Raw genomic sequence first — 24,232 nt, 5'->3', positions numbered from 1 at the left:
TTAAACAATTTATTGTTTTTTAAGGCAAATTGTAACATTGTTTTGTCCGTTATTTCAAGAATCAGTGATATATATATATATATATATATATACATACATACATACATATAAATTGTAGGTAACAAATGTGTTTAATAATACAGTAGTCAACATTTGAAGTGGATCAAAGTTCTAAATGGTTTTCGAGCAATAGCCTACCCGTTCTTGTCTTAGGACAACTTTGATGAACTTTTTTGATCCACTTCAAATGTTGACTACTGTACATGCGTCATAAAAGTCCAACTGAGGAGGGGCCAACGAAGGCCAACGAGGAAGCTCCGGTGGAAGGAACCCTAAACTGATCCCTAAATGTTGTGGATGAACACTTACAGTTGATGTCAGTCAGATGTTTCTGGGTTTTGTCTGTTCTATCCTGCAATTACCACAGGTGGGCGCTGTGGGCAATAAAACAGAAGCTTTTTTCAGGCCAAGGACCCCTTGGAAAATTTTTGGAAAAGAGAAACTTAAGATTTTATTTATTTATTTATTTATTTATTTATTTATTTATTTATTGTTTGTTTGTTTGTTTGTTTGTTTGTAAAATTTCTGTGAGAGCATCAAATTATGAACCAAAAATACCGTGAGCTATATCAGTGTCTCATCTACAGATTCCCTGGTTGTCTGGTTAGGGTAATACTATCATTGCAAGAATTCACGTTATTTCTAGATTTCATTTTGTTTCTGAGTATGTTTTGCAGTCATCCATTATTACGTAATATTCAAGAGGTCAACCCAGTGGAATTTCCTCTCAAAATAGTTTATGGGTGGGGATAGTTATTTTTTTGTTTCAGTGTTGCGTTGCTCGAGCTACAGCTTCAGTCACAGGCTTGCACTCTGAGTTACAGTGATAAAGTTGGGTCTTATTTACAGTATTTTCTGATCAATTGTTTTTCAATATGCTTCAACATTTCTTTGGACTTTGTCTCTTGGCAGTTTTACAGCTTTTGAGTTTCACAGGTTTGTATGTTGACTTAATTCTTTCTTGTATTATTCCGATGCATCTGGAATGAGATTAAATATGTTTTAAAGTTTAGCTTTTACTTTATTGTAGGCTAAATTAACAAAGTTTGGAGTGGTAAATTCATTTCTGTTCAGTTGACATGTTTGAGTTTGTTCTAGCCGTGCCAAAAGTTGTCTTTCTACTGTATTAGTAAAGCTTTTTTGTTGCATATGACAATAGATGGGCTTTTACAGAAACCCATTACATTTTTTAGCTATTAAGATGTCATGGTCCCAACTCTATAAAATACAAAACTCTAGAGGCCTATCGTGGGCCAGTGTTCAGTTTGCAGGTCTTAATGACTCTTAGAAAGTTATTCCTGTGTCTGCTTGTAATCCAATACTTTAGTGATGCTATTCTGTGCTGAATCTTCACCAGTTTTAAATCACATCCTTCTCAATGTGTTTAACAGGTTCACATGCTGATGATGAATGTCCTGTTCAGCTCAACCCACAGAGAGTTGTTGTGAGGTACGGCGGTTCTGTCTCAGTTAACTGCAGCACTTCTGACCAGCATAATGGGATGGGATGGGAAGCCAGTGAGGGAGCAGTGCCCTTTACCAGAGACAGTCTGATCACATGGAGAGTGTCAGAACTGAGAGAATGGGGCATAGAGCCATCCTGCTTCATAACCTATAAAAAGACACAGTGTACAGAGAATCTCCCAGTGACTATTTACAGTGAGTTTCTCTGTTACTGATATTGTTATATTTTCATTCTCAGAAATGTCTAATGCATGTACATTGATGACTGCAGATATCAGTGTGTAAATCTTCCTCCACAGAGACTCCAGACAGTGTGTCCATCAGCACTGTGAATCACACCGGACCAATGATGGAGGGAAACCAGTATGAGCTCCAGTGTGACGTTCTCAATGTGGCTCCTGTTCAGCATCTCACTGTCAACTGGTACAAAGGACAGACTCTGGTGGATCAAACCATCTTCACTGACACCATCAAGACTCCAGTCAATAAAACATCTAAACTCCTGATCCGTCCAGACAGAGCTGATGATGGAGCTCAGTACTGGTGTGAAGCAAAGCTGGAACTGGGAGAAGAAGGACCTCGACCTCCTCCAACAGCCCCATCAGAAACACTCAGTGTTGAAGTTTACTGTAGGTTTACTTATTGCTAAGCTTGCAAATTTGATTAAATTTAATTCAGTTTATACTTTCTGAAGGGTCTTCTAGCATGAAGGATGTGCAACTGTCATATTTCATCATATGCAGAGTTTTGCATATTAACTGAGATCATTTGATAAATATTGCATTATGAATTAACATATATATGTTTCAGTTGTGAAAATATGTTCCTCTTTCCTCCTCAGATAAACCAAAACACTTTTCAGGCCAAGGACCCCTTGGAAACTTTTCTCTAAGAGAAACTTAAGATTTGATTTGATTTGATTTGATTTGATTTGATTTGATTTGATTGATTGATTGATTGATCAATCTATCTATTTATTTATTTATTTATGTAAAAGTTCTGTGATGGCCTCAAATTATGAACCACAAATACCGTGAGCTATATCAGTGTCTCATCTACAGATTCCCTGGTTGTCTGGTTAGGGTAATACTATCATTTCAAAAATTCAGGTTATTTCTAGATTTCATTTTGTTTCTGAGTATGTTTTGCAGTCATCCATTATTACTTAATGTTCCTGAGTTCAACCCAGTGAAATTTCCTCTCAAAATAGTTTATGGGTGGGGTTAGTTATTTTTTTGTTTCACTATTGCGTTGCTCGAGCTACAGCTTCAGTCACAGGCTTGCACTCTGAGTTACAGTGATAAAGTTGGGTCTTCTTTACAGTATTTTCTGATCAATTGTTTTTCAATATGCTTCAACATTTCTTTGGACTTTTTTATCTCTTGGCAGTTTTACAGCTTTTGAGTTTCACAGGTTTGTATGTTGACTTAATTCTGTCTTTTATTATTCCGATGCATCTGGAATGAGATTAAATATGTTTTAAAGTTTAGCTTTTACTTTATTGTGGGCTAAATTAACACAGTTTGGAGTGGTAAATTAATTTCTGTTCAGTTGACATGTTTGAGTTTGTTCTAGCCGTGCCAAAAGTTGTCTTTCTACTGTATTAGTAAAGCTTTTTTGTTGCATATGACAATAGATGGGCTTTTACAGAAACCCATTACATTTTTTACTAGCTATTAAGATGTCATGGTCCCAACTCTATAAAATACAAAACTCTAGAGGTCTATCGTGGACCAGTGTTCAGTTTGCAGGTCTTAATGACTCTTAGAAAGTTATTCCTGTGTCTGCTTGTAATCCAATACTTTAGTGATGCTATTCTGTGCTGAATCTTCACTAGTTTTAAATCACATCCTTCTCAATGTGTTTAACAGGTTCACATGATGATGAATGTCCTGTTCAGCTCAACCCACAGAGAGTTGTTGTGAGGTACGGCGGTTCTGTCTCAGCCGACTGCAGCACTGCTGTCCAGCATAATGGGTTGGGATGGGAAGCCAGTGAGGGAGCAGTGCCCATGACCAGAGACAGTCTGACCACATGGAGAGTGTCAGAACTGAGAGAATGGGGCATAGAGCCATCCTGCTTCATATACTATAATAAGACACAGTGTGCAGTGAATCTCCCAGTAACTATTTACAGTGAGTTTCTCTGTTATTGATATTGTTACATTTTCTTTCTCAGAAATGTCTAATTTATGTACATTGATGACTGCAGATATCAGTGTGTAAATCTTCCTCCACAGAGACTCCAGACAGTGTGTCCATCAGCACTGTGAATCCCACCGGACCAATGATGGAGGGAAACCAGTATGAGCTCCAGTGTGACGTTCTCAATGTGGCTCCTGTTCAGAGTCTCACTGTCAACTGGTACAAAGGACAGACTCTGGTGGATCAAACCATCTTCACTGACACCATCAAGACTCCAGTCAATAAAACATCTAAACTCCTGATCCGTCCAGACAGAGCTGATGATGGAGCTCAGTACTGGTGTGAAGCAGAGCTGGAACTGGGAGAAGAAGGACCTCAACCTCCTCCAACAACCCCATCAAAAACACTCAATGTTGAAGTTTACTGTAGGTTTTTTTATTCCTACGCTTTCAAATTTGATTAAATTTAATTCAGTTTATACTTTCTGAAGGGTCTTCTAGCATAAAGGATGTGCAACTGTCATATTTCATCATATGCAGAGTTTTGCATATTAACTGAGATCATTTGATAAATATTGCATATTATGAATTAACATATGTTTCAGTTGTGAAAATATGTCCCTCTTTCCTCCTCAGATAGACCAAAACACTCCAGTTCAGCAGAGACCATCAGTAAAACCAAAGAGGTGACACTAAACTGTACAGTGAAGGCAAACCCGGCTCCTACGTACTCATGGCACTCAGAACATCTGAAAGAGACGATCAGCTCCCCAGTTCTGTCCTCCACGCTCAGCTCAGGAAACTACACGTGCATCGCCACAAACTCTCAGGGAAGTGACTGCAAAGTGTTCATCCTCAAATCTACAGGTGGGTTATAAATGAAAAGAAAAATGAACTGCATATCCACTGTCTGTTCGATAAAATGTATAATTTACAGTAATTATTTTTTGCTTATATTTGAATAGGATTTATAAATGTTCATTAAGACATTTTGCATTGAATTTCTTTTTATGTATTTAGCTCAGTCCTTTTGCTCTCATTGAAAATGAGGAAGGAATCTGAGGGCACATTTGTGAAATCTCTGATGACTTACTTGAGTCCTTTGTGCTGATATATGACAAAAACTCTTCCTGGATGTCGGGTCGGGAGTTTCTTCAGCAGCTCCAGCACTGCTCTTCTCTCTTCTGTAACCGTAGACAGGGATTGAGCTTTGAAAACATTGTGAGTGTGTTTCTGTTTGTACCATCATTCACACAGCTCCTAGTTCACAGGAAGTCGTCCCACATTCTGGAATGTTCTTATCTTCTCCCAGCTCCTGGTTGCATCAATAATTGTCACATAAGAGAGAAATAGCTGCAGAATTTTTTTTTTTTTCTCCAAAATGAGACTAAAAATGCTGTTGACTTGTAAATGTATGCATTTAATGACTTGATGCATGATCAGGGAAACTGCTATTACACATCCATTTTATTCATAAATAAAATCCCTGCCTTTAAATGTTAGCATGAATATTAACATCTGTCACTGAAAAGTAAATTTTCTTTAATGTTTACTTGGATTTTTTTTAGATTTATTTTTTGAAATTATTGGACAAAATAAGTTACCACTTTGAAATCTCACCACATAAAAAAAATATGGTAAATATCATTGACTTAACCCAATGTTTTGTATGTTAATATGTGACCCTGGACCACAAAACCAGTCTTATAGGTAATCTTTTTTTAAATTGAGATTTATACATTATCTGAAAGCTGAATACATAATCTTTAGATTGATGTATGGTTTGTTAGGATAGGACAATATTTGGCCGAGATACAACTATTTGAAAATCTGGAATCTGAGTGAGCAGAAAAATCTTTAAAGTTGTCCATTTATGTTCGCGATTGTGCTGCATTCACTCACAAAAATATTTTTTTTATATATTTAAGGTGGGAAATTTACAAAATATCTTCATGGAACATGATCTTTACTTAACATCCTAATGATTTTTGGCATAAAAGAAAAATCGATCATTTTGACCCATAAAATGTATTGTTGGCTATTGCCACAAATACACCCGTGCGACATGACTGGTTTTGTGATCCAGGGTCACATATATCATTTGTTTTCATTTTTGATACCATATATCTGTAAAAATACATGTGACACATAACATTTAATAACTTTTTTTAAAGTAATATTTAGATTTTAGGTTTAAATGTATGTATATCATAGGTTCTTTAACTGTTCACTGTGAAGTTTAGAACTGTTTTCCTGTCAGTCTGTCATTTGTATTAATAAACAATATGTTACTTTTATATGTGTTGATGTCTAGTGTAAAATCTGGATCTGGAAATCTGGAAAAGGAAAAACAACAACTGGGAACCACTGATGTACATGACTGTCATGATTCTGCCTTCATGTCCTAGATTTCTCTTGTCTTGAGGCAGGATCATGACAGACCCATGTTTTGTGTGTAAGCACATGGCCGTTTGTTTGGGCTGTGTGCTTGCGTTGTCTTGTCACCTTACCCCGCCCCCTTGTTATCTCTTCTTGTAATTATTAGATCGTTGCTTTCACCTGTGTTCCTGATTAGTTTGATCCCTATTTAATCCCCTTGTGTTTGCTGTCCTGTGTCGGTACATTGTCTATCCTTGTCTGATACCCTCCGTGAGTTACCTGAAGAAAGTCTTGTCTTGTTAGAAGTATTTGATCCTGTCTTTATTGTCTAAGTTTATCGTCTGAGTGTTAGTCTAGTGTTTTCTGTCTTAATAGTTCATCCTGTCTTGTTTTACCCCCTTGTGGGTTTTGTTTTCTGTTTTTGTGTATAAATAAACCTTGAGTGTCTGCACCTCGTCTGCTTTTGGGTTCTACCTCCACATCCCATGACAGAATGTACCGACCAGCATCGAACCCAGCAGACAGAAGGTCCTCGCCCGTTGAGTCCCAAGCGGAACTTTTAAAGGAGTGGTGGCACAAGACGTGTTCAGATGTCAGGATCGGTAAGCTGCCGATTCCGCCTCAGGGAGAGAGGTCCATAAGACAGTACGCTCGGGTCGCTCATGAGAAGCGACTCTTCCTCCCTGACACCCTTCTCAACCGCTACTTCATAGCGGGTCTCAACACTCCTCCGCCTCTTGCTGAACGAGAGCAGTTGGTAGACCGGCCGTTTACTGACTTGGTGGACTGTTTATCTCGAAGGGAGATGCGGGGCTCCATCTTGTCTACACCTGCCTCGCTACCTGTAGTCCCGGAGGGTCGTGTCCTGGCCGTTGTTGCCCTTGGTGATCATCTCCAACTGGTCGCTAGTCCAGCTACAGATTCGGCTTCGCGTTCAAGGAGAAAGAAGAGGAGAAAGGGAGCCTCTCGCTCTTCATCTCTAGCTGTCCCAGGCGCTGTTCCAGAGCCCGCTACTGCAAGCGCTGTTCCAGAGCCCGCCACTGCAAGCGCTGTTCCAGAGCCCGCTACTGCAAGCGCTGTTCCAGAGCCCGCCACTGCAAGCGCTGTTCTTCAGCCCACTGCCGTGAGTGCTGAGTAGAAAGCTGCGGCCGATTCAGCTGCTGAAGCAGTTCTTCAAGCCGTTTCAGCCCATCAAGACTTACCTGTTGTTGTCGCGGCAAAGACCTTATCTAACTATCTGTCACGTCTTGTCAAGATCCTTGATGTCCCTGTCAGTCCTGTCAAGTCCTCTAGTCCTGAATCCACAGCTGCAAGAGATACGGTTCCTGAGTCAGCTGCAGCCAGTGTTGATCTGAAGCCAGCCACTCAGTGCGCTGTTCCTAATCCAGCCACAGAGCGCGCAGTTGCTAAGCCGGCTACCGAGAGCGTCATCCCAGAGTCAGCTACAGTAAGCGCTGTCCCAGAGCCCGCTGCAGCAGTGAACGCTTTCCCAGAGCCCGCTGCAGCAGTGAACGCTTTCCCAGAGCCCGCTGCAGCAGTGAACGCTGTCCCAGAGCCCGCAACTTCCAGTCCTGTCCCAGCTAATGTGTCCAGTCCTGTCCCAGCTAATGTGTCCAGTCCTGTCCCAGTTGACTGGAGGATGTCTGTGTCCAGTCCTGTCCCAGCAGTTGTGTCCAGCCCTGTCCCTAATATTGTGTCCAGCCCTGTCCCAGCTTCAGTCTACATCTTTCTCCACTCCCTTACCACCTGCCTCACCCATTATCTTCGCTCCGCTGCCGGCTGTAGCTGTTCCCTCTGTCACCACTTCACCCCGGACTGTTTCCCCCAAGACTGTTCCTCGTGTGTCCCCATCCAAGTCTGCCCGGACCCCTGGCCCTCAGCCATCATCCTGTCCACCCAAGACCACAGTCCCACCTATTCACCCTGGACTGCCCCCCATGAACTTTGTTGTACCCCCTCCCCCCCTCCCGTGTTTATTGTTTTTGTTTCATCCTAACCCTGTTGTCGTGTTTTCTTGTCTGCCTTTGTTAGTTTTTGTCATGTATTGTTGGTTTGTGTCCATGTCTCAGTCGGTCTTGTCCCGTGTTTCATGTTCCCTCTAGGGAGCGTCTGGAAGCCGCTCCTTGGGGGGGAGGGTTCTGTCATGATTCTGCCTTCATGTCCTAGATTTCTCTTGTCTTGAGGCAGGATCATGACAGACCCATGTTTTGTGTGTAAGCACATGGCCGTTTGTTTGGGCTGTGTGCTTGCGTTGTCTTGTCACCTTACCCCGCCCCCTTGTTATCTCTTCTTGTAATTATTAGATTGTTGCTTTCACCTGTGTTCCTGATTAGTTTGATCCCTATTTAATCCCCTTGTGTTTGCTGTCCTGTGTCGGTACATTGTCTATCCTTGTCTGATACCCTCCGTGAGTTACCTGAAGAAAGTCTTGTCTTGTTAGAAGTATTTGATCCTGTCTTTATTGTCTAAGTTTATCGTCTGAGTGTTAGTCTAGTGTTTTCTGTCTTAATAGTTCATCCTGTCTTGTTTTACCCCCCCCGTGGGTTTTGTTTTCTGTTTTTGTGTATAAATAAACCTTGAGTGTCTGCACCTCGTCTGCTTTTGGGTTCTACCTCCACATCCCATGACAATGACATCAAGTAAATGATAAAATGTTATGTTTTTGACATTATTGTTTTCTAACAGCAGTATTCTAGTATATTTGATTGTTTGTCATCTTGTAATGCCTCAATTAAAGGTATTGAGTATTAATCATTCATTGCTCAGGTCATCTTTTAAATTTCTTCTGTACTCTGTGAATGTGATGTAACGAATTAGCTCTATTAAATATTAATAATCAATAATAACTGGTTATATTGATTATGAACATTTGGATCAGTTCATATAATTAACTTAATGTAGTAAAATTTGATATTAAAATCAACCCACCTGTTCACACTCGGTGTGAACACTCGGCGTTAATTGTTTTTTTAATTCTAAAAAAGATTAATTTCCGGGTAAGGGAAATGTCTTTCTTACTGTACAGTACTACTAAGAGCCTGTAGTCAGAATCTAAATTGTAAAGTAAACTTTGTTGCAAGCAGAGAATCAGAACCAAATACGTATTGTGCACAAGTTTTATTAACTAAATCACAGACATACATGCATAGGTAAAATGGTGAGTGAGAGAATGGAAAAGGAAGCAGGAAATAGAACTATGAAAAAGATCCATTTAACTATGAAAAGAACCATCAGCTTATCATTTTCAGAGCACCTCATTAAATTGATACTTGCATGGTCTTTGCAGTGGACAATTCTTTAAGTTGTTGAAAATTGAAGTTGTTACACAGCATCAAAAAAAAAAATAGAATTAAAAACACTACACAAGACAGTAAATCATTCACACAATTTTCTGGGATGCATCTTCATTTATAGATCAGATTAATGCAGCAAAGTCTGTTTAAAAGTCTGTTTCTGTCTTCTCTGTCTTGACCATGTGACCACATTTTTACCAGCAATAAAACCAACCTATCTGATTGTGGTCATGGTAACTAAGACCTTCTTGCCCTTGTTGGGGGGATGGGACCACAGATCCCGGTGTGAGTTTTAAATATTATTTGTTAAACTATAACAAATACTTGTGTCTGATTTGTCTCAGTCGTTACAGTGAGCTGAGCACAAGTTCAGTAGTGCCACTTCCTATAAGCGGAACACAAAGACTGTGAAAGCCATTTCAGCTCTGCACAAGATATTTTGTTGTTTTGTTTGATATTATTTTTATATCACAAGAAAACTGCTTTGAAAACTGAATTAGCAGCAATTAGAGCTTGGGCAGGGTCGCAGTTTCACACCAGGGATGGACTGACAATCTGTGCGTTTTGGAAAAGTCCAGAACGGCCGTCCAACCGAGGGCCGTCGGCACAAAAAAAGTGTAATAAAGCAATATGAACAGCCAACAGCAGGGGTACTAATACGATCACTTATATGCTACGTGTAAAAAAAAACAACTGACGAAAAAGAGTTGGCCTACTAGCCACTGACAGAAAGTTAGTTTTGTAAGGCTTAGGCTACCTATACTGCACTTTTAAATTTGCTTACATTATATTTGGATAGTTAAGTTATAGTAGGCTATATAGCAGTGGTCTCCGATGTGATGCCTGTGAGTTGCCCGCTAAACACATTCTATAAATAGCCCCAACTTGCCAATAGCGATCCACTGTAAATCGGGGCTCCAGACCTCGACTAAATAGTGTAATTTTGCGGCCTTTTTTCGTGCCGGTGCAACTAAACATTTGCAATTAAACATTTTGCTCTACAAAATTACCCAACTCTCTTTAATTATACGCTGTCATTTGCGTTGAGTATGAGAAACATCATATGGCAAACGCTCAAAAAGCGTAACAAAACTTGTTTGATCTGAGCAGCAGAGCATTATGAGCTAGGCCCAAAAAACAGCGATCGCGGCCAAAGCAGCTGTGCGGGCTGATCTCGATCACGCGAACATTATTACACAGAGCTGCACTATCCACTGAGAAGCATTTCAGTTCAGTGCAGAAATTCTCTATCTCTATTATAAACCCACAGATGACATTGTGATTTAAGCTTGTTAAAAGCCAGATGAACCACTCTACAGATAAAGCGTTGTCGGGAAAATTCGCTTCGCGTACCTACCCCGAAGTGACAAAATAAAATAAAATTCTGTATCAAAATTTATAAGGAAAGACCAGTACTTTGTTTAGGCTTGGTTTGTAGGGAATTACAAACCTGCGCACATATATTCAAACGCACATAACTATAGAACCAATTCTTAATGCGCATGTGAACGCCATCAGCGTTTATCACAGGTTCACGTTTAAAGTCTGTGTAGAGAGAATGGTGTCATCTTAGCGGCCCCTAATTTTAATAACAAATGATCATTGCGACGGAAGCGAATCAATCAAAACTAACTTTAGCTGGAAAATAACTTTATTAAAGAACCGCTATAAAGCCAAAACAATCTGTTACCTTAAATTATACGCTTATCTCTGTAAAGCTGCTTTGAAACAATCTTGTTAAAAGCGCTAAATAAATGAAGATGACTTGACTTGACATGAAACAGCGCTGATATTCATATTGACGCAAAAAACAGGTGAAACATTGTTCCAAGAACAAACCAGTCAGAAGACATTTCACTCCACAACTTATGAATTAACTGTAGTAAAACTGTAGTAAAACAAACTTTTTTGGCAGAAATGTGCCTGCATATATTCATATTAAAAATGCTGTTATATTAAAGTCCGCGTGAACCGGAAGTTGCAAACGACTTTTCTCCAGTGTTGTGACGTATTTCCCAGTGAAAAGGAATATTGAACAGAGGGCGTGGTTTTACTCTAGCGCTCCTCCTCTCCATCTCTGCTCATAGCAGACTAACGGTTTGAGGGGAGTGGTTAAGCGTTTCCCAACCCAAGCCGTCAAACCTACATCATCAGAGAAGGAACGCCATTCCAGACCGGAAGTAACTTTTCAGACTTTGATTAAAGATTACGACGGCAAACAATTTTTTTCTGTGTATTAACTTGCACGGATTAATTTTTCTATAGCCAGTGACATTTCATTATTTGTATTTTATGGCATTGTATATTTTTTGTTTTTATTTGAAGGCTGAGGCTTCATTAATAAACACAACCCCAATTATCATCATTGTTTTGAGATGTTACTTGCTGAGAATACCTTGTCTGATAGGCTACAGTATTGTGGCATAGTATCAGGACATCCTGGCAAGTGTCTGTCGCACACGGCTAGAGGCAAATGGCCGGATGATTGGCCTATTTGGGAGAAAGTCCAGGGCTGTTTTTTAGCCCCAGTCCGTCCCTGCCCAACCCTAATAGTAAATGATATTGCATTAGATTTATTAGGTGGGTAGAGGAATTTATAATTCGTTGTGTGTATAGTTTTTACCATTTCTCTGTAGTGGTAGTGAATGAGTAGCCATGCATGGTTTTACCTGTGTTTACCAAGTCTTACTGTCAGAATTTTTAATTTAAGCCTATAATAATTATGAATAAAATCATTCTTACCAATAGCTATGAGCATGTATAATTTATATATTTGTACACAACTGTAAATAAGTTATTTATTATGGTCTTATAAATGTGCATACTGTTGGGTACCACATTTCCAAGTAAATACAATACTTTTTTAGGTTTACTTTAGCTTTTTTATTAATACGGTTATGTTTCAATAAGTAATAAATAATGTTTCAATAAATCAGCTAAACCCACCGGCCCTCCTCAACTTTTCGATTTAATAATCCGGCACTCGAATGAAGCTAATTGAACAGCCCTGCTCTATGAAGTCCCGCTCTCAAAGGTTGAGAAGCTGGAGAGACTGGTCAGCTCATATATAAGGAATTGGGCTCTACGGCAAAGGGATGTTACACTTGCCCATTTCCAGTCTGACAGAAGAGTACAAGTGCGCCAAAGTCAGACTGGAGATAATGCTGCTGGATTCGTGTGATCCATTCGTAGCCCAAGCTGCCCCCATACTGGCCACCGGGAGGAAGTGGACCCCATTGGCTGCTACTGAGCAGGCAAAGGCAGCACTCAGACACAAGGACATCGTGGGCTGAGCGCAGAAGGGGAGGAGTGGTCTTGGCCTTGGGGCCAGTACACCAGCATGGAGCAAGGCCTCTACATCTCAGAGACGTAAGCTGGTGGTCCAGGAGGTACGTCGGGAGGAGGAAGCAGGAAGGTGCGCCCAAGCTGTGGCACAGGCAAAGCAAGGACAGTGGATGGCATGGAAAGGAGTGGAGAAGAGGAAGATCTTCTGGAATGAGTTGTGGGAGATTTAGGCATTCAGGGCAAGTTTTACCATCAGGGCTGCCTACGATGTCCCCCGTAAACCTTAGCCAGTGGTATATCGAAGACCCCACGTGCCGTCTATGCCCAAGTCCAGCAACACTGAAGCACATCTTAGTGGGATGCAAGACCAGCCTCACCCAAGGCCGTTATACCTGGCGGCACAACCAGGTGTTAAAGAGTCTTGCAGCAGTGCTAGAAAGTCGACGGACAAGTGTGAATGCCCTTCCTCTCCCGTCCTCCCGGTGGCAGCCGACACCATTTGTTTGGGAAGGCGAGGGTCAAGCCAGCCTCACCACCACAAGACCAGACACTGGCCAGCTGGGCAGAGCACGGGACTGGAAGCTGCTGGCAGACTTGGACAAGAAACTTGTCTTCCCAGCTGAGATCACAGCTACAAACCAGCGACCAGACCTTGTTCTATGGTCAGCCTCACTCAAGCTTGTTTGCATTATCGAGCTCACCGTGCCCTGGGAAGGTGCAGTGGAGGAGGCCTACGAACGGAAAAGGCTGAGGTACGCTGAACTTGCAGCCGATGCCCAACAACAAGGCTGGAAAGCGAACATACGCCCAGTGGAAGTAGGTTGCAGAGGGTTCATAGCCACCTCAACATCCAGGCTACTCAGGGAGATGGGAGTGCGAGGGAAGGCCCATCGACATGCAGTCAAAGACCTCTCCAGGGCCGCTGAAAAGGGGAGCCAGTGGCTGTGGATGAAGAGAAAGGACTCCGTCTGGGCCTTCAAGTGAGTAGATGGCACCTAGGGAGTGAACCTGGGATGCTGGGATTCACTGCTGAACCCTCTGGAGGTGTCGTGGGTCTATCAGCGAAACACCGAAGAAGGAGGGCGCCCACTTGATAACCCAAAGGGTGCCCTCACTCATTTGACCATCCCACGATCGGTGCCCCAAGTATTTATTGAGGGATATCAACATCTAGCCCTATACAACAGACCTTAGTATCATAATGATTTATAAATGCAGGCACAATTATCCGTGAACTTGATAAATATTGCAGATATGCTTTACTATGCACAAATAAATGCCTTAGTTTGAATTTATGTGTGCAAAATTCAGAATTAATTGAATGTGATAGAGAATCAAATAGAGAGTCTTTAGACCTACTATACGTGTTGTAGCCATTAAATAAGCGCATTTAGTTTCATATTTGTTACAATATTATAATGTTATTTTTTCCCTATCTATGTTGATAATGAAAAGTGAACAGCATGAGTAAGATTGGATGCGCAATATATCGGGAGACCACCACCACTTCATTAAGTTTTGTTTTGTAGGAAGCCTTTCTTTAAAGTGAATTTCATTTTGTATAAATTGTATCTTAATTTTAATCAATTTCATCAACCAGTTGCATAGATTTAATAAATAAGAAGCAAATATAGCAGGCAATATAATCATGAACACTGTCAGAAATAGGGATACAGTAGGAGTCCATTTCTGTCCCCCAAGGTACAATCTGCACTCACATACCCCATATTATTGGACCTCAAGGTACATATATGTACTTTTTGAGGGTCAAAAAGCATTAAAAGGTACATATATGTGATGCGATCTGGGAAAACCCGTCGGATGTCGCGCTGGGCCATTTTCAGTAAATTACAAAATAGTTTGAATGTCAGTTTTTTTTGTCAATTTTTTTTTTCCATTAAATTATTATTCTATAACATCTTTTCTCTTATCTCTGAAAATATCTTGGCAAAATTCCCTTGTTTAGTGCAGAAAAACAGCGATTTATAGTGTCAAGCTGAAAATACTCTTTTTCTCTAATGCAGCGGTTCCCAAACTTTTTTTCCTGCGCACCCCCTTCTATGTCCCAACTGGGTTGGCGCACCCCCAATCCCCACTTCAAAAAAATAACGCAACAAAGCTTTGTTTTATCGCCATATAAAGACTCATGTTTAATCATGCGCAAATAACCAGAACACACATGACAATAACAACATCAACAAAGCTTCAATATAATGCAACAAAGCTACGCACAAGCTTCCACTTTTAAGAGGACGAGTGACAGACACAGGCTCATTAACAGAAAGCACGGTTATTTTCAGCCGCGTAAAAGAAACATTGCAGCAATATTAAATGACCGTAAATGACCGTGGAGCTAGCATCATCATCATAACACAACGGTTATGGAAATTAGAACGACAGTACATTGAATTAAATTGCAATGAAGTTACAAACGATCCACAACATTAAAGAGAATAGGCTCCGAAATAGATAAAATAAATAAAAACGAGGATCAATCTGATACTTTTCAAGTGCGACAATAAAATTAGCCTACACACAACATAATTAACAAAGAGCATATGCTCAAACATAAAATAAACAACAATATTTTAAACAATATTTTTTTATATAAAAGAGCTCACCAAAGCTGAATTTGTTTGATCAAAAATACAGTAAAACTTGTAATATTGTGAAATTTTAAAGTAGAGTTAAAAGAGTATTAAAAAGAGTATTAAAATCTTATTTGAATATGTTTCAAAATGTAATTTATTCATGTGATGTCAAAGATGAATTTTCAAAATCATTACTTCAGTGTCACATGACCCTTCAGAAATATGAAAACAGTTTGCATTTTGGAAACTATAATTTTTTTCATGATTCTTTGATGTATAAAATGTTTAAAAGAACAGCATTTATTTAAAAACGAAATATCTTGTAACATTACACATGTGACATGTTTTAAGGTCACTTTTGATCACTTTAATGCATCCTTACTGAAAAAAAAATTCAGACTAACCAACAAATTTTTGAACGGTAGTGTACATTCAGTAGGTCATCATTATTGCAAAACACTGTCAGAGTGATCAACAAGGTATCTCTTCATTTACCAGTCGAAGACGGAGCAACTTTCTGCTCTTATGTTTACTCCGTGCACTGTCAAGGTCTTCATCATATTTGTCGTGGTACCGGTCTTTGCAGCAATTATTTTACCGCAAATACTGCATCGCGCGTTGTTGGCATCGAGCCTGGAGAAATGTAGCCACACTTTTGATCGACTTTTCCACATCTTTATGGTAGGCTATTTTGTGTGTGTGTGTGTGTGTGTGTGTGTGTGTGTGCTCGCGTCTCGTGCGCGGAGAGTTTGTGTGTGTGTGCTCGCGTTTCATATAAGTATGTGCGTGGAGAGTTTGTGTGTGTGCGCGCGCGCGTCTCATATGAGTATGTGCGCGGAGAGTTCCGCGCGTCTCATGTGTGAGCGACTTTAGGTGTGTCGTTGTGCATTTCATATGTATTTGTTTTATCAAAAACTAATAAATTATAGTTATTTTATTTAAAATAAAAGGAAAAGGAATTTACAAAGGAAATGTTTACTGTTCATGTTTTTTATTGTATGGAAAAATCCCACTTAAAAAAACAGACCGCCATTACATTTTTCCTCTCGCGCACCCCCAGGGGTACGCGAGCTACCACCAGGGGGTGCGCGAGAGGAAAAATGTAATGGTACCACACTTTGGGAATCCCTGCTCTAATGCATTCTATGCGACCATTTTCTCTAACGCCCGGCAGAGGTGAAAAAAAACAAAACAATCGCCGTATATCCCATACACCTGTCCGTCTCTTAACACTAAAAAGATAGTTTACCTTTAAAATAAACCACCCAGCTAACACAGTTACGTTGTGAAGACGTAACCGGACCGGACCATATTCGTCGTAGCGACGTGCCACATAACGTTCCAGCAACGTAACTTTGTGATTCCTGTATTCGTCGTGGCGACGTTATAGTGGAACGTCGCAAGAACGTGATGAGTACGTCTTTATGACCAAACTGGCACGTTGCGAGGACGTAACATTAAAGGACCATATAAGTCGTTGCGACGTGCCACATAACGTTCCAGCAACGTAACTTTGTGATTCCTGTATTCGTCGTGGCGACGTTATAGTGGTACGTCGCTGGAACGTGGCAGGTACTTCCTAACGACCAAAATACCACGTCCGCATTTATTTTTAATATACTTCTCACCTTTAGTCCTGGGAATTAAGATGTGCTTGATCGTAACCTTGAAATCCACATTGAACTGATAAATTCAAACATTTCATTCTCTGTAAAACCTTATAAATTCTAATAGGGAATTGTGTAGTTTTCTGTTAATACATTTAGGGATCAATACAGATAATGGAAACCAATACAAACCCCTATTAAATTCTAAATAGAAAATGCCCCAAAACCACACTGCATTAATTTATTACTCAGCATTTATTCAGTGTTTCTTTGTACAAACTAAGCCAATACATTTTGAACATTAACGATTTTTTAACCATGTTAACAAGTAATGAGTACATAAATGTAACATCAATTAATTAAGCAAAAAACATAATCAATGAATAATGTAACCAACTATTAAAATGTTTTATTCTTTTTACTGAAAAAAAAGTGTTTGCTATTCTTATTGATACTGCTCTCTATAACTGCTCGCGGAAAAACAATAAAGACCTTAAAAAAAAGAAATGAAAAGATTCAAAATTTTCTTTATTATTAATTTTATTTGCAGAAATAGGTTCAATTGTTTCCTCTAGTGTCCTATGAGGCACCTGCTACAGGTGGTATCTGGTGGTGATGTGCTTCATTGCTTCACTACCAGTAGCTAAACCTGAACAATGCGACAATTATCAAAGTCTATAGTCCTTGAGCTTCTCTGAAGACAAATAAAAAATAAAAATAAATAAAAACATATCGTTCATAAAGAGTAAAGATATGTAAAAGGAACAATATAGATGTCTAGCATTTTTCCTATTATTTCACCCACCAAAATATACATAAAGAGTTTTTTGTTCATGAAAATGAGCATGATGACTGCGTCCCAGCTGTGGAAACCGCTTTTTCAGACAGTGTTGAGGAGGCAGAAGGAGATGATGGAGAGCTGTGGGAGAAGAGGAAGAGTTTCTTTCTTACCCCACCAGCGGAGGGCAGGGTCTTTTGAGACAAGGAGAGGAGGATGGTCTCTGTTGTCTAACTTACGTATTCCTCCTCCTCCTCTTCCTTATCCCGAGCTGCACTGTCACCTCATCGTCCTTCTTAAGGTAGCTAAAAACAGAGGAGTACTTTATTAATGTTGCTAATCTACGGCTTTTAATGCAGTTTTTCGAAAATACAGTAAAAACAGTAATATTGTGAATATCATTCAAATGTAAAATAGCTGTTTTCTATTTTAATGTATTTTAAAATCTAATTTATACCTGTGATCAAAGCTGAATTTTCAGCATCATTACTCCAGTCTTCAGTGTCACATGATCCTTCAGAAATCATTAATATGATGATTTGATGCTCAAGAAACATTTATGATTATTATCAGTGTTGAAAACAGTTGTGCTGCTTAAGATTTTTTGTGTAAACCATGATGCCCTTTTCAGGATTCTTTGATCAATATAAAGTTCAAAGAAAAGTTTGAAAGTTAAATCTTATAACATTATAAAAGTCTTTACTGTCACTTTTGATCAATTTAATCCATTCTTGCTATTAATGTCTTCCAAAATCTTACTGACCCCTAACATTTGAATTGTAGTGTACACAAAAACATGAAACAGCATAACTGTTTTCAACATATTAGATAATAATCAGAAAAATGTATTGAGCATCCAATCATATTAGTGATTTCTGATGTATCATGTCACTGAAGACTGGAGTAATGATGCTGAAAATTCAGTGACGTCATCGATTAACAGCACATACATTTATGTTAAATATCAGTTTAAATAAATTAGTCAACTTCCAATCACCCATTGAACTGCCAGCAAAGCCTTTACAAAACTATCATAACCTCTTATCTACACAAAGATGTGATTATATTCTAGAATTAACATTAACAGAAGTAACATTACATAAATACAAATCTCATGAATTTAAAACTCATTTTGAAGTTCTTCAAGTTTGAAGTTCAGTTTGAAGATTTTTTTTTATTGTTGTTTTTACGAACACCCAACCTCCTTAATAATAATAATAATAATAATAGCAATAATAACAATTATATACAACGTTATGACAACGTTGTGAGGACGTCGTGGTAAAGTTCCATTTTTTAGAATCTTGGCTAACGTTCCAGAAACGTGGTGGGCACGTCCTCAAAAGACGTCGCTGGTTTATCCCATGGAGAACGTTGTAGAGACGTGGTCCACTGGTCTCCAGATAACTTTCCAGATAATTTCAATTATATAAATAAATGCATTACAAATATTATCCTAGTGATACTATGCCATTTGGATATTATATGGAACATTTATTTAATTCATCAAAGATTTTATTAAGTTATCTGGTGACCAGTTGACCACGTCTCTACAACGTTCTCCATGGGATAAACTAGCGACGTCTTTTGAGGACGTGCCCACAACGTTTCTGGAACGTTAGCCAAGATTCTAAAAAATGGAACTTTACCACGACGTCCTCACAACGTTGTCATAAAGTAATGTCACGCTGACCAAATGACGACTAACTGACGACGTCGTCACAACGTACTGTGTTAGCTGGGCACATACATGTGCAGTGAATGTGTACAGTGCGCATTTCGCGTGTTCGCCAATCCTGTTTAAACTTTAACGTCACGCAGTTTTATAACAATCGCGAGATGGACGCGTCTCGACGGTGACAGTTAATTAAAAGGACACCAGGCAACTCTTGAGTGTTTTTTCTCTACGAAGCTCCCCCTAGTGTCTGGTAGTAAATGCTTTCATACACTCTGTCGTAAAAACGAACTGTTGTCACCCCACCCCCCTCGCCACGAGCAACCCAGCTGATCAGCTGTCAACCTAGCTGAGCAGAGGAACCGGCTATTTCAAAACCAGTTATGTCTACCGAGGCAAGTAAAGCAATATTTTCTTTCCAACTGATGGCGATTTTTTTTATTTTATTGTGTTGTCATGCATACTAGTATTTTTACCGGGAACGAACGATATGAACGAGGCGAACTACTGCTTTCGTGTTTGTTTGTTTTTGGGAGAGTGGGCATGAGCATAATATATATATATATCGGAGGCTAATATTTGTCTAAAGTTATATTAGCAAGGTTCATCTAGTAGAATGACGGTTACCTTTGCCTGTCTAAGAAAACATCAGAACGTTTTTTCTAGCTCGATCATGATATGTGCAACATGTTTATTGCCTATTATCAGACGCGTTGACTTAGTGACATAAAATAAAAGTGTAAGTTACACAAATAAAACCGACAGAGGAACGGCCACACAACTACAGAAATCAAACGTGTTTGCTATGACAATGCCTAACATCAAAGTTATAGTATCTAGCGTAACGTTACTAGTAAGCCCGTAACAGACAGCGATCATAATAAAAAAACTTTACAGACAATAGCAAACATCCTGAGGTCACAATTACTTGAAATTTAAATATTAAACACAGTTTATTCCAAAGATACTTACAAGTGCAACAGCAATAAGGCCAGGTCAGCATCCGTTTTGCAGGCTTCTGTTTCTCTCAGTTCTCACCATTCTGAAAAAGCCGGTCCGATATTTAACTTTACTCGAGTCTGACTTATTGCTCGGTCAGTCTCCCGTTTCCTCTTTCGTTGGTCCTCCGACAAAGATTTCCTAGCTTTCTGCTTCTTTTTACAGGCTCAGCCATAACTAAATCTATCGTTGCCCTTTGCTTAGCTAGCCGGTGCTTGAATGGGGGCGTGTAATTACGTGTGCAGTGCCGCCAAGCAATTCGTTACATCGCGAGACCTGATATCACGCGATACTTCCTGACACCGACCCGCGTCCCAAAGTTGCAAGACAAGTGAGTTTTTTCCGCTCTCGGGCACCAGGGGGGTGCGAAACCACCACCATTCAACCCGAAATAAGTAATTTAACCATTCCACTGACTCCGAAGCTGTTCAGTTAAGGTTAAAAAGTTACCTAGAGCCCCTTTAAAGTTTTTCTCAAAATTCCGTTCCAGAAAATCATAGCGATCGGCCGACTTCAGATAAACATAACTTTTGCTACCAACAAGCTATTATAAAAATAAAAACAGATTTGGAAAGGGCTTGATACCAGCTTCCATATGATATCAAAACCTGTAATAGGTAAAATTTCACCATGTGGTGGGTTTTCCCAGATCGCATCACATATGTACCGTTTCTTTTAAAGGTTAAGGTACAATATTGTACCCTTGAGGGTACAGCCCCAGTGACAAGCCATTGTACCCCTAAAGGTACAATTATGTACTTTGTTTTCTGAGAGCGCATGGAGGCGCCGGCACGGTCACTTACCCAGCCAACATTTGTATGTGGGGCCCATATGGGTATTAAATGGGCTGGAAAAATGGGCCTTATATAGGATTGTCCGCGGGTTTCTTTATGGCCCCATGTTAATTGCCCAGATGGATTTCATGTAGGATTGCACTTGGTACTAGGTGGGACCCAAGTGGGCAAAATGCACAAGACCCATCTCTGTCCCAGCTTCACATTGCACGTTAACTGGAGCGCATCTCATCCTAACTTAACCGAAACTCACATGCCTCACAGACATGAGAAATACATCAAATACATAAAGCTTGAAATGTCTTTAAACAAAATAATTAAAAACGAAAAGAAATAGGCTACTCTCTGATTATGTAATCCATTATGTGCATTTCTCTGTATAGGCGGGTTCACGGAGATTGCGATCGTTAACTTCATCTTTGCAGCCGACACTTTATTAGTGTTAATAAACACTAGTTTATTAACAGAAATCAATATATATATATATATATATATATATATATATATATATATATATATATATATACACCCGCTGTCAATGATCTAGCACCCCCTCAGCACCTGCGTTTGGTGACTTGTTTCATTATGCCACATTTGTGTTTTGTTTTTATTTTGTGTTCAATGTCATGATATTTTTTTTACTTTTTTTTTTTTTTTACTTTGCTTACCTGTGAAAAAAGAGTTAACATTTAAATTAGCAAATCCTAAATAAGTGGGCTATAATAAATTAATTACCTTTTATTAACATACTCATAGACTATCAAACTCAACTTGATCCACTACACTAACTTATTTCTAAACTAATTTCTAATTAAAAAGAAATATAAGACCTATACTTTTATTACTTACCTTTTGTCATTTGCAAGAATCTCCTTCACCTGAATAATTGTTCTGTGTATTGTATTGTCTTGTAGTAGGCTAAAGTGCCGGCTTTTTCTATCAATGTCTCCAGTCTAATTTTATATTTCTTTCCCCACTCCGTGTGAACCTACAACTCCAGTAGCTTAAGTATTGCATTTCAGTATACGCAGGTGCATGAATTTAAGAGATTACAGACCACTTCCCACATCATTGTGTTTATCTTAGGAAATCCCAAAAATCATATTTTTGAGTGACATGGAAAAGTCTTCCATAAGTCTCTGTCAGGGACCAAGCAGTTAAGCAAGAGGAGTCACAAGGAAAGTTCAAAAAGTAAGGATTTTAATTTCCCAATAATCATAACAACAAAATAAAGATAAAGTTTTGGGCCAAAAACAAAACAAATAAACAGACAGTAACTAGAGCTCTGAACATAAAAGACTCAAAATACAACTGACCTCCTACACAAGAAACAACAAGGACTTATATATTGGCTGATCAAACCAATTTTTACACACAGGGGAAGACTAACAACAACACTACTACATAAACTACAAATAACAGCAAAATCTACCTAAAACTTATTCCAAAGAAATATACTTTTACTTAACCTTAACTCAACAAAAATACTCAATATAATATAAATCTAAACACCAACATATCTAAGGAGAGAATGAGCTACACCCCCGGACATAGCAAACAATGGTAGTGTCCAATTAGGCCACCTCCCCTATAAAGCTGCTCCTGCTCCAAACGCCACCCCTTTAAGCCAGCCGACTTCCTGGATCTCTCCCGGGTGTGGAATCCAACACTGGTAAGCTCAGAAACAAAGAATTATACAAACAGAATGACAATCCAAAAGTAACTAATGGTGCGCGCTCCCAAAAATATACTTCTGTATGGTCAACTAAATAAAGTATAAAGTATGTGAAATGAACTACGTGTCCTGTGAGTTATTTGTAACTAAATAAATAACTACAACAAATGTATAATGTGTATGAAAAAGTATATAAACTAATCCTAAAGAAAAACAGCATAAACTCAGGAAAAATATAAGTGCATGAGGTTACCGCTCTTGAACTGGTTGTGAGGCCATGGCTGTGGCCATCACAGTCTCCATGTAATTTTTATTTTCCAAAGAAGAAAGAAAATGAAATGCGGGTGTGGGACAACATAAAGATCCTATCCCTTTAACCCTCTGGTATTCTGTTCAACAGAGTTGGATTTGTAGCAAAAAATGTATTTTCCCCACATTAACGTGCATGAGAATGAACCAATAATTCTAATTATGCAAATTGATGTTTGAGGTTTCAAAATCAAACTGTTGGCTATATCATTTCTATCAAAGATGTGGCCAAACATTACAGATTAAGTGCAATTAAACATGAGATAAACAATGGTTTGCTCTTGATGTAAAGAGTAACAACAATCGTCAGGCCTCTGGCGCCCTCTGCTGGCATATTATAATACATAATATAGGCTACATAAGTTCATTGTTTATACATTTTTTCATGTATTTTAATAGTGTTGTTGAATAAAACAATATGTTTAATCACTTTTGATACTTTATTTGAACCAATTATTATTGCCTCATTTGTTATATGTATTTAAGTCATACTAAAGGCTATTGTTCACTTAGATCCATCTTTATTACCAAAAAATATATAAATAAATACAAATAATTGGTACCGACAGCCCTAGTTAAAACATTTGAAAATGCACCTACATTGTTTTGCATTTTGTGACAGACTATTTTCCTGTCTTATATTTTGTCATTTTTAATTTCTTGAAAATAATAGGCTATTAAAATACTTTCTTGTCACCTTCTCCTGAAAACAATATTGCGAATAGTTTCATGTTGTGTACTCAGCCATATGGTCAACTGTGTTAATTTAAATTCTTACCACCATCAAAAGTAAAATCTCAGAACAACACAGTCCAGAATATTGTGTTTATATATTATAATTAATGAATGTATCTGTTCAACAAGTTGTTGTTAATAATGTGTAAATGACATAAAATTGCAACTTTGATGGTGTATAATTTGCATAGTCCTCATCTCCAGGAGAAAGTGAGTGAATTATTTTTATATATTTTTTTTATTATGTTTGTTAACAATTCAGAGATGACATAAATGACATACAAAACTGTTGTATACCATACACAATTTGTATCAGTGATATATTCAATGTCATCAGAAGAACCAGCCTGATCTCACGGCAATTCGTACAAATTCTATGAGGTGGCTAATTCGTACGAATTCATGCGACCTCACTCATACGAATTAGTACGATTTTTGCTAAATCG

At 38.8% G+C, this 24,232-nt stretch overlaps 1 protein-coding gene across 1 annotated transcript in view; it reads left to right on the top strand.

The window, feature by feature from the left end:
- Window positions 1–818: 818 nt before the first annotated feature.
- LOC307166194 (uncharacterized protein) overlaps window positions 819–24,232 on the top strand; it is a 34,089-nt gene continuing 10,675 nt past the window's right edge. Inside the window, exons 1-12 of the mRNA XM_079884410.1 lie at window positions 819–996; window positions 1,452–1,718; window positions 1,823–2,152; window positions 3,395–3,658; window positions 3,763–4,092; window positions 4,303–4,533; window positions 4,938–5,006; window positions 6,489–7,060; window positions 7,301–7,582; window positions 7,758–7,994; window positions 12,531–13,603; window positions 22,664–22,739. Of these exons, the coding sequence (XP_079740536.1) occupies window positions 936–996; window positions 1,452–1,718; window positions 1,823–2,152; window positions 3,395–3,658; window positions 3,763–4,092; window positions 4,303–4,533; window positions 4,938–5,006; window positions 6,489–7,060; window positions 7,301–7,582; window positions 7,758–7,994; window positions 12,531–13,603; window positions 22,664–22,739 (3,792 nt within the window). The 5' untranslated portion in view covers window positions 819–935. The remainder of the gene's footprint in view (window positions 997–1,451; window positions 1,719–1,822; window positions 2,153–3,394; window positions 3,659–3,762; window positions 4,093–4,302; window positions 4,534–4,937; window positions 5,007–6,488; window positions 7,061–7,300; window positions 7,583–7,757; window positions 7,995–12,530; window positions 13,604–22,663; window positions 22,740–24,232) is intronic.

This window comes from Squalius cephalus, assembly GCF_949319135.1.
Source record: "Squalius cephalus genome assembly, chromosome: 1".
NCBI classification, from domain to species: Eukaryota; Metazoa; Chordata; class Actinopteri; order Cypriniformes; family Leuciscidae; genus Squalius; species Squalius cephalus.
Note: the sequence above shows the minus strand (reverse complement) of the source record. Positions and strands in the feature narration are given on the sequence as shown.